Raw genomic sequence first — 11,622 nt, forward strand, 5'->3', positions numbered from 1 at the left:
TCCTCCAGGCTATCTGACCAAGAGCCTGTACATTACACTGCCTCCTTATCATAGTGTTTTGAAAAAGACCAAAACATATAACTCTGTGGTAAAGCAGATACTATTACTTACTAGAAGGGACTATGGACAGATGGAAGCAGAGATCAAATATTTATGAAAAACACCACGTGTTCTTGTACACCAAGAATGAGTATTAAGGCTAGACAAAGTGGATGGTCTGAAGTCTGGAGGTTGTCATCTACTTCGTGCATCAGTGTAATGAGAGAGTATGGATTCTTGTGAGTGAGGTAAGCATATAGAATATTTGTGAAGAGTATGATCTTGAAAAACCATTATTCTATGGTTTTAAATAGTGACTTCTCAAATCTATTGTTCCTTCAACAAGTATTAGTTGACTTTCTGTCATAAAATCTTTTCCAGTCATCCTTCTCCCTCCTTCTTACCTTTATTAGATTTTTAAAAAATTCAGTGTGTAATAATCTAGTACTGACTTTATTCATTTTGCTACTCAAACCAACCCAGGTTTGGCCCTTGGCAAAGTAATGGAACCTCCCAAGGGGATCATGGGGACTCCCGATTTACAGCTAATCAGTCAGAAGCTCAGGTACCAATCTGAACAAGTGATTGGCATCTGAAGCTGGTAGCGGAGAGTCTTGTGGGACTGAGCATTTAACCTATGGGAGCTGACTAGACAGTGTCAGAATTGAGTTAAATTGTAGGACATCCAGCTGGTGTCCCGGAATTTCTTGGTGTTGGGGAAGAAAAACCCACATGTGGTGTCAGAAGTGTTGTGAGGACGGTAGTAGTATTGTGAGAGTAAAAAAGAAACACAGGGGAAGTTAGTTTTTCATACACAGAACTGTTTCTGAAATTTTGCAATTAAATATAAGGCAATGTTGCTACAATGATGCAATGAATACCTTGCACATTTTTTTCATATTAATGGAGATGTATTAATACCTAGGTGAATACCTAGGGTTTGATGGACAAAAGTAAGTGCAAATGTAGTTCTATTAGATATTAGATATTACCAAATTCCATTCTGTAGGAATTTCCACGAGTAATATACTAGAGTGTCTGTTTCTCCACAACCTTAACACAGTAATATGTGCTCAACATTCAAATTTTTGCCAAAGCGATAGGTAAAACTGGCATCTTAGTGGTTTTAATTTGAATTTCTTTTATTGTGAGTAAAGTTGGAAATATTTCCATATGTTTACAGGCTATTTTTATATCATTTTTTGTTAATTTCCTGTTTTCTCAATTTGTAAAAAGTTCTTTATATATTAGGAATATTAGCCTTCGATGTGTGACATACATTGTAAGTGTTTTCTCCCAGTTTGCCATTTGTATTTTGCCTCTGATGATTTTTGCCATGCCCCCAATTTTTTTTTAGATATTTAAATTTAGCAATATTGAACTGGATTTTGAGTTATAGTTAGAAAGCTTTTTCTTTCTCATCAGGTTCTAAAGAAATTCACCTACTTTTTCTACACGTATGGTTTTATTTTTATACTTAGACCTTCTATGCTTTCAGAGTTTATTTTTGTGTATGGTGTGAGGCATAAATCCAATTTTATCTTTATACAAATGGCTGTCCATTTGTCACAACAGCATTTATTAAAACATCCATCTTTGTCCCTGATGATCTGATAATTTTTAATATAGTACTACATATATAAAAAAGTCACATTTCATTATCAATAGCTCCTTTATGCCAGCTGCTATTGCTATATTAATATTCCCAAACACAGTTGTTATTATATAACATTTACCCTATCCTAAATAAGAGCACCCAAGCAACCAATATGTGACAGTTTTTAAATTAAGTATGAAAGTTTAAGCTTACTGCCGCTTCTTGCAATATGGCAGACAAGGTATTCTGAAAAAGCTCTATTTAAGACATGTAGAAATTCTGGATAAGAGTCAATAACCAACACTGATAATGCATTTCTAGGCTTAAAAGAAAATAAGTTAAACCAAAATGAAGAGAAAACTGAAATCTGATCAGGAAACAGGATGGGAAGCAGGAGTTGAGTTATTTGTCAATATCAGGAAATAAACTGCTATGACCTTTAGCCCATATAAGGCAGGAAAACTAAACTACGATCCCAGAAAAAGCCAGATCTCTTAATAGTATTCCCTTAAAGAAAGGGTAGAATTTTTAAAAATCTATCTTGTGGCTCACAGGGAAATCTTGGGCCAGCCAATCCCACTTCTTACAATATAGTCTCAAGAAATGCTTGTAGTGCATACATGTGCCAGGAGACATGTACAAACATAAAAATAAGTCAAATATCTAAGACTTTTAAAAAATTGTGATGAACTCATTTAATAGAAAAATACAGCATTAGAAATGAATACTCCACCCCAATATCAACACAGATGAAACTCACAAACAATGTTGAGCAAAAGAGTAAGTAAGATACATGTTTTCAATTTAAAATACGTGTAAAGTAAAGGATGCATCTTATCTAGGCATGTCTACATAAGTGGTATACTATGAAGATGTTCAAAGAAATGATAAATACAAAACTCTGCTTGTGTTCAAACTCTGGAAGTGGAGAAGAAAGTGAGTGTAATGAGTGCATGGAGGGCTTCAAAGTGTTAATAATGTTTTATTTCTCAAGCCGGGTGTTATTTTATTAACATCTGTTTATATCTTATATTCAGTTCATTTATTTACCTTACAAAGATTTGTCAATCACCTACTATGTGGCAGATGTCATTCAAGGCAGCTGGCGAACAAAACAGATGAAAAATCGTGGCTTTGGTGGAGTTTGTGTTCTAGAAGAGGAATACAAAAATAAATTTTAAAATACTATAAGTAAAAAACTATACAGTATGTAAGAGGAAAACGAATAGCAACATAGGTGGTGTTGGTAGTACAGGTGGTAGAAGGAAGTTTTATTCGGCATAATGTAGGGTGGGAGGTCTCACTGAGGTGGCATTTGAGCAAAGACCTAAAGAAAATGAGGGAGGATAAGATATTTTGAAAGAAGAGCATTTTAGCAGGTACAACAGCTAGTGCAAAGCCCTAAGGCTGGAGCATGCCTAGAGTGTTCATGGATTAGCAAAGATGCCAACATTGTTGGAGCAGAGTGAATAGAAGAGAAAGTAGCAGAAAATGAGGTCAGAATTGTAAAGGGTGGTGGTTACAGATATTCTAGGGCCTTGACGGCAAGTGTAAAGGTTTTGACTTTTGCTCTGAGTGAAAATGGGGAGTTAATACAAAACTATGAGCAGAGAAATGACTATTTTTTCTTCTAGTCTTATTGAGATATAATTGACATACAACACTGTATAAGTTTAAGGTATATAATGATTTGACTTACATACATCATGGAATGATTACTACAATAGATTTAGTGAACATCCATAATCTCATATAGGTACAACATTAAAGAAATAAAAAAAATTTTTCCTTGTGATGAGACCCCTTAGGATTTGCTCTCTTAACAACTTTCACATATACCACACAGCCGTGTTAGTTATTTTTATCATGTTGTACATTATATCCCTAGTACTTATTTATCTTTTAATTGGAAGTTTGCACCTTTTGACTACCTTCATCCAATTCCTCTTGCCCCAATTCCAAGCTGACATTTTTTTTTAAATTTCCTTTTTAAAATATCAGTTCCCTGAGGTGTGAAGAATAGACTGCAAGGGAACAAGGATATAAGTGAGATAACCAGTTAAAAGGCCACTGCAATAATCAAAGCAAGAGATGATGGTGATCTGAACCAAGATAGTAGTACAAGAGCTAGTGAGAAGTAGGCAGATTCTGCTCTGAATTTAGAGACAACAGGATTTCCGGATGGACAGAACATAAAATTAGAGAGGGACAAAAAAGAGTCTAGGAAAACTCCAAAGTGTTGGCCCTGGGCAAAAAGAATAGAGTTATCATTATCAAGTTAGCACTTCTTTTTCCTTGTAGTATTCTTTTGTAACTTACATATTTTTTAATAAATAGTATTATCCATACATATTATACTAGAAATTAATTTTCCCTTCAATATATGTCTTGGAGATCTTTCCGACTCATTACGTATAGGTCTAACATGTTCTTTTTGGTGACTGAAAAACATTCTTGGAGATTCTAGTATTCACATAGGTGATCCTTCCAACACCCTGGTCTCTCTATCCTACCACTTATTCCCATGGTCATACTTTAGACCTGTGCTGCCCAATATAGTAGTTATAAAAAAAAAAAAGAATAGAGTTATTATGAACTGACTTAGGAAAGACTGTGAATTTGAACAATAGAAATGTATATTCTCACAGTTCTGGTGGATGGAAGTCTGAGATCCAGGTGTCAGCAGGTTTGGTTTCTTCTGAGGCATCTCAGGCTTGCTCTATTCTCTTTGTGTGTTCACATGGTCCTTCTTCTTTGCACACATGTCTGGTGTCTCTCTGTGTATCCTAATCTCCTCTTCTTATAAGGACAACAGTCAGATTGGATTAGGGCCAACTCATAGGACCTCATTTTACCTTAATAATGTTTTTAAAAGCCCTATCTTCAAATACAATCACATTCAGAAGTATCACATTCAGAATGTGAACAATCACATTCAGGTTAAGACTTCCACATCTGAATTGGGGTTGGGAGTCAGAGGGTCTGGGACACAACTGAGCCCATAACAGTGGGTAAGTAGGTTTGGGATGGAAGATTAAGTAGTTTAAGTAAGTACATGTTAATTTAAGATATTTTGGACATCTACATTAGAGGTGTTGAGTAGGCAGTGTGACACATGGGTCTAGAATTCAGAGAAGAGATAATAGCTAAAGATATAAGTTTTAGTGCCAGCAGTGAAGTTTAAAGCCATGAGACTTGATGAGATCATCAAGGGAGTAAGTTTAAGCAGAGAAGAAAAAGAGGACCAAGGTTGGAGCCACTGGGCTCCCTAAAAGTAAGTAATTGACAATAAGCAAGAGCTATCAAAGGAAACTGACAAAAAACTCTAAGAAGAAGATTCAATAAGCCATGAAAAACAAGGCAAAAGTAGCAAGAAACAGGGAATGATGCAGTAAATATTACTGAGGGGTCAAATAAGATAAGGTCTAAGAATTGGTCAATGAATTTGTCAGTATGAAGGTCATTGGTGAAATTGTTAAGTGTTACATTGGTGAAGGACAGAAACCTGAGTGGAATGGGCTTAAGAGAGAATAAAACCAGAGAACCTGAAGTCAGAGTAAAGATAATTGTTTCAAGAAATTTTGTCTTAAAGCGAACAGAGGAAAAGGGGAATGGCTGATGAGGAATACGGGGTCAAGGGAAACTTATTTTTAAGATGGAAGAATAATGGTGATGAGAAAGATCCCATAGACAGGAGAAAATTGATGATGGAGAGAATTGATAGAGCAATTTCCTCAAGAGAATGAGCAAAACTGTGATCTGCTAGAGGGATTATCTTTAGATGGAAGGAGTAAAAACAATAACAGGCTTATATACATTATGTATAAATTATATATACCATGTATATAATGTACTGTATAACATATATATAATGCACTTATATATCATATATTATTTGCATATATATAAAGTATTTCAGGCTTAAGTCTCACTTAACTTTAAGAGTTAATATTTTGCCTGCCTCTCCCCCTGTTCCATTCTTCTGGAAAATGCCCACTCATACTAGGTGGGTGCTTCTGTAGAGGAATGTGGGCTGCTCATTGCTCAGTGGGACGAATATATGATTCACAACAGTTTATAGTAAATGGTTTAGGTATAGTCATGTGACCACTCAGTGTCCTTCCCTGAATTCTTCAAATAAGAGCTGAGGAAATGTTCTTCTTTCCCCTTTGATCTCAGTATTGCAAGGCTGTGAGCTTGAAACTTCCTGCCATATGGATAAGCTGTCCTAGAGAATAAAGCCCATAAAGAGACAAACAAAGAGAGGATGCAGAGAATAATTTATTCCTGACATCGTTTGTGTCCAGGGTTCTGGTTGTCTTTAAGGTCATCTCTACAGAGTCCTTCCCAGTAAACTGAATTGTGAATATCTTTTTTAGGTGAAGCTAAAAGAGGATAGTCAAGGTATTCAGGGACCTCCAGAGCTGATACAAATCATGCTTCTGGTCTTTTCTTTCTACCATAACATTTGTTCTTTGGGTTTCATCTGCACTAAATTGTAATTGCAATCAAACTTAACTTTTCCTCATCTCTCACACCTCACATCTTAATAATCAGCTAATTCTTCAGCCTCCACAATCAGTCTTTCCTGAGTCAGAGCCTCACCTCTGCCATTTTAATCCAAGCCACTTCCATGTCTCACCTTGTTGAATGAACAAATAATTCTTGATTCCTGACTTTTTTCTAGGTTTGCTCATTCTGTTTCCTCTACCAGGGGTTCGCCATCTACTCAGCCAATACTGTCCCCTGTACTATGTAGGGTCCTGATCCCTCCAACCTAAAGTGACTTTTCCCTCATTAAAACTCCTTATCTCTCTTATGTGACTCCTTTCATTTTTGCTTTGCCTATAGTTATTTGGGACCTCTTATAAGATGATAATCACATTGAGAGCAGTTTGAGTCAACACTGTTTATCTACAACCCCTTGTATATACTATGTTCTCAACAAGTATATATTATGCTAAGTTATTAAAAATTAACCTAGTATGTTTTTGCCATTTAAGAAAACTGTATTTGACTGGGGGAAATATTAAGCAATATAGGTTATGATATACTCTACTACTACTTACAAAGTGAATTTTGATAAATTTTAAGATTAGTAACAATGGGTGGTGAAAAGATGAGACTTTACGCCTCTTGGTATCCTTTGTTTCCATTATTTTATGTTCCCTTTTTCACTCTAAACTTTGTTTAAGACTGAGAAAATTGATCTGCAGACTGGGAGACCGGAGCACTGTGCCTGGCGAGAGGACGGTCGTCCGCGTGTTCACCGCCTCCTCCTCGGGCTTCGTGGCGATAAAGAAGAAGCAGCAGGATGTGGTTAGATTTCTGGAAGCCAACAAGATAAAGTCTGAGGAGGTGGACGTCACGATGTCAGAAGAGCAGAGGCAGCGGATGTACAAAAACATCCCCCCGGAGAAGGAGCCTGTTCAGGGCAACCCTCTGTCACCTCAGATATTTAATGGGGACCGATACTGTGCAGATTATGACAGTTTATTTGAATCCAAGGAAAGCAACACAGTCTTTTCATTCTTAGGCCTGAAATCACAGTTGGCATCAAAGGAAGAACCTTAGTGAAGACAAGTGGAAGAGGACGGAGATGCATTTTGCAGCACCCCTGGTACTCAGCACACACCTGCTTACCTAATGCATCAGTGTGACAGAAGCCACATGCATTATCAGTAACTTTGCTTGCCATGGAAAAGGTGTTTGGGGAACATCAGACATGGGTCTGATGGGATTGCATGAGTGCTTTAAACCAAATCAGGACCATGGTGGGTTTTTTTTCTTGTTTTCAGAATTGCCTGCAGTTGCCTCACTCACCCGGAGGTACTGTCACCTGTTACAGGTGTGCTTCCTGAATAACTGAGTGATAAGCAGGTGGCACCATCAGAGAGAAAGTACTGGATCTGTCCTGGGTTGTAGTTGATGCCAGGATTGCTGAGACCTTGCTTCTCTTCAGGCTACCAAGGTGGTATCCTTGAAATTAGTCTGCCAGGCTATTAGAATATTTTGATCAGAAAGAAAAAAAGCAATGTTGGTTGACAAAGGGCTAAAGATCTTTGCTGCAGATTCACGAACATCACTATTCCAGTGCTTGTCATAACTGAAGAAAAAGTTAGATGTTCTAGCCTCCTTTTGGTAATGGAAATTCTTACCCCCATAAATCCTCCAAGCCTCTACAGATGTTTCCAGAAATCACTGTTGCAGCAGTGTGTGATCAGAACCGAGTGACAGGGATGAAAAGAATTGCTCTTTTAAAAAATACATGCTTCTTTATCACTTACAAAGGAAAAGTTTCACCTAATGTGTAAGATTGCTTAAAAGATATATTTAAAGATGTGCACTGACAATTAATTTATAGAGACATAATCTGACTCGTACCTGAAAGCATTTCAGCTTTAGCAACTTTAGCAACTTATTTATGCGTAAGTGCACATATATTTTTAAACGCAGCTCCCCTAACTAATAGCTGCTTATATATTTTGCAAAGGGATCATATTTTTCGAGAAAGGAAGATCTCGGTTAAATATATTTTGTGAACCCTTGATGAGGCAAATTAAAAGATACTAATATTGCTGCACAATTTAATTTTTTTCCTGTGTTACTTTTCATTGGTCCTCTGACTCTGCCAGCTCATATCTCTGGCCAATGCACAGTCCCGGATTTTCAGAGTAACATAGATACGTGTTTTCATTCCATATATGAACACCAGTGATATTTCAGAACAGAGTACATACCAGAAAGGGGCTGTCAGAGACTCACTCTGAAATGTACTTGGCATGTGAAAATCTCTCCTTCCTTTGGAGTGGTTGCTGATAAACACTGAACCTGTTGACTTCATTAGGGCAAAGGCTCCTTTTCTGCATCCTTGTCCCTGCTCACAGTTTTAGAGTTTCTAGTTGCCAAACTTGGGAATAGTCTTGAATAGAATAAATTCAGAGGGTTGCCTAAGATATTCTGCTATTCCCAGCATCCTGATGGTGAACCTGCCCTTTAGATTCTGAGCAGGAAGTTTGTAAGAAATGGAGAGAACAGAAGAATTTAGGCCCTGTCACCTGTGTTCTCTCTCCCTCCTATTCTAAAGAACTTGTTGAATGCTAAAGCTGACATCCCAGCCTGAGATTTGCATCCCAGGACTACAGCCAGAAGAAAAGCATATAGGACTGTTCCAGTCCTATATGACTGGAACAGATACATAATCCACAATTTTCTCTCCCAGGAAAGCTGCTGTAAAATCATGGTTAAACTGCTTAGTTGGCATTAAATACGATCCAGGTCAAATTCCACTTGATAAATCCCAGGGACTATCCAGGAAATTGTTTTTGAACTGGATATTGTGTTAAAGTCTAAGAAGACTTAGAATTTCTTAAGATACAGCAATTTTTAAAAAGTTAATGTTGCAACGGTCTAACTTACATTTTGTCTACTCTTGCCAGTGAGTACCAAGAAGCAACTTGGTAAGATTGAGTCTTGGGGTTGTAGGATCAATACAATACTTGCTAGACCAAGAAAACTACTCTTGTTTGTCTCAAAACTTCTGAATTACTCTGGTTGTAGTAGGCCCAGTATGGCTGTCCTAAAGAGACTAGATGAATAGGAGTGCTAAATTATTTACCACAGTTACAGATCATCTACCCCACCCCACATTTTCTTTCTTTCTTTTCTTTTTTTTTTTTGGAGCAACAAAGAAATAGGAGAGATCAGCTTCAACTGGTATTGTACTTGTTATGAGCGAGCTAGAAGCACATTGTGTGGCATTTCCCTCAGTACCCAGGCTCTGCAGAGTCCTAAGGTATTGCCCTCTGGGACCACACCATGTTCAGAGAATACTGTGTCCTTACTTGTGTTTTACCAGCTGAATTCCAAACATGTAATGGTTTTCTTCATCCCTTCTTTAACTAGCTACCTTTAGATCTGGAGAATCACAGTCTTAAAAATCTAGGAAAGAAGTGGATGGGAATTGCAGACATAGATGTAATATCAAGAGCATTTTAAGACAGAATTTTTATTTCCTATACTAGGCTTGTTGGGGCAAAGAAAATGTGCTGCTAAAAATCAAATTATGCCATTTTAAAATGAAATAAAATACAGAATGCCATCCTGCTAGGTATATGCAGACCAGAAGAAAATTTAGTTGAGGAAGTACTTGTTTTTCCAGATTCTGGTATTCTATTAAAATCAAAGAGGAGAAAAGGAAGATTTTCTTTTTCTCTCAGGCTCTAATATATTTTATATTTGTTTCTGTTTTATAGATTTATTCAACACTCCCACATAGATGTTTTTATATTACATGAATTTAATAATGAACTAAACTTACTTTTGTCCTCTGTTGTTGAAAGGTACAAAAGCCTCTTTCTGGTTTGTTTTGTTTTGTTTTTTAATTTGATTTTGCTGTATAGGGTTTTGCCTTTTCTAGAAATGCTTTTCATGTAACATCTTTTCTAAAGTGTCAGAGCCCATTTTGATCTGCAAAATTATTGTTTTTAGATTTCGGTTTGTATGCATTTGTCTCTAAAGGCATTGGTGAAATCTCAGATTTTATATTCAGCATTAAAGAGGAATAAATTCCAGGAAAAAAAAAAAAGACTGAGAAAATTGAGCAATAATGAAGGAAAAGAATGTGGAAATGTGGCATTTCAGAAAACAACATGGATATGCCATTATTCTTGGACTGCAATATTTTGTTCCATGGAAAAATATCCTGACCTCAGTTCAAGATAGCCTTCATGAACAGAAACACATCAGTTGATACCTCCATATAATTGTTGACTTAGCAGCTGCCGTCCTTGCTTTATAAATATTGTCTCATTTTCGAAACTTATTTGCTTAAATAAAAGCTGCTGCTATGAGGCTTATAGGCTAATTATGCCTATTCACAAAATAATGTTTTAAATTTGTTGCTAAAAATTTCTGGATCTAGTAGCAAAATTATTGTAACATTAAAAATGCTATTTACCATTTGTAGTTAAGAGCTGATAGAGACCTGATTCACTGTGGGATGGACCACGCAAGGGTATGAATACCAGGAGGCAAGGGTGATTGGGGGTCATCTTAGAGGCGGCTGTCGCAGTATATTATGCAAATTAGAGAAACAATACTGTTTGTGAATAGTTTTGGGAGTCTTCAGGGCCCCTAGTATTCTCCATGGCCCCTGCATACCCTGAAGACAATGAAGAACAATTTGTCATTCTTGTGGGAAACATGGAATTAGTAGGCTGTGATCCTTGTGGCTCCTGAGCAAATGTCCCCAAGATCTGTGCGTCCTTTTCCCAGAATGTTTACATATTGCAATAAGGAAGGAGGATACGTAATGTCTACATATTCCCTGTTAGAAGTTCTTCTTTGTTTAGAAACTATGCTCAACTGCTTTCTACATTTCAAGTAAAGAAATTGTCAAGAAAGTAAAAAAAAAAAAAAAGGAGCAGATAGAGATAGCCCACGGCCTCATCAATACTCTTACACATTGAACAACTTACATCTCTTCTTTTAATACCACATTTTGTCAAACACATTAACATGAAATGACAGAGATTAAACATCTTATGACTGTGTAAGTAAAACCATCATGTTAGCATTAACATTCATACCAAACATTAGAACATCCTAAACTGAAGAGAATTCTAGCCCATGATCACCCATTCTAAAAATTTGAGTTTACAGATGGTGAACCTAAATAATAAAATGTATTATCCTATTAACCTATGCTAAGAAACCCCCATTGCATGCAAAAGCTAATAGTTTGTCACAGCTACAAAAATGAAAAAGCAGCACCATCAGACTAATAATGCCATATGATCTGCCATGTAATGAAAATACCAAATGTTATATTCCTGAAAAAAATGGGAATTTTTTTCTCTGGCTACGGAATGTTATGTTCCCTTTGGATTATCTTCTGTGGGCCCATTTTTACCCTGAGATAATAAAAGCTTTGTATGAGTAACCTAGGATAGACTACGGTCTTTTGAAACTAACTTTTTCTTACT

At 36.6% G+C, this 11,622-nt stretch overlaps 1 protein-coding gene across 1 annotated transcript; it reads left to right on the forward strand.

The window, feature by feature from the left end:
• Nucleotides 1–563: 563 nt before the first annotated feature.
• On the forward strand, nucleotides 564–7,210 carry LOC309968260 (SH3 domain-binding glutamic acid-rich-like protein 2; the record flags this gene model as incomplete). The annotated part of the gene is made up of 2 exons (XM_082849489.1): nucleotides 564–604; nucleotides 6,832–7,210. 2 exons carry the CDS (start codon nucleotides 564–566, stop codon nucleotides 7,208–7,210), a joined length of 420 nt encoding a protein of 139 aa, XP_082705615.1.
• Nucleotides 7,211–11,622: the final 4,412 nt, after the last annotated feature.

This window comes from Leucopleurus acutus (assembly GCF_964270905.1).
Source record: "Leucopleurus acutus genome assembly, chromosome: 11".
Classification (NCBI taxonomy): domain Eukaryota; kingdom Metazoa; phylum Chordata; class Mammalia; order Artiodactyla; family Delphinidae; genus Leucopleurus; species Leucopleurus acutus.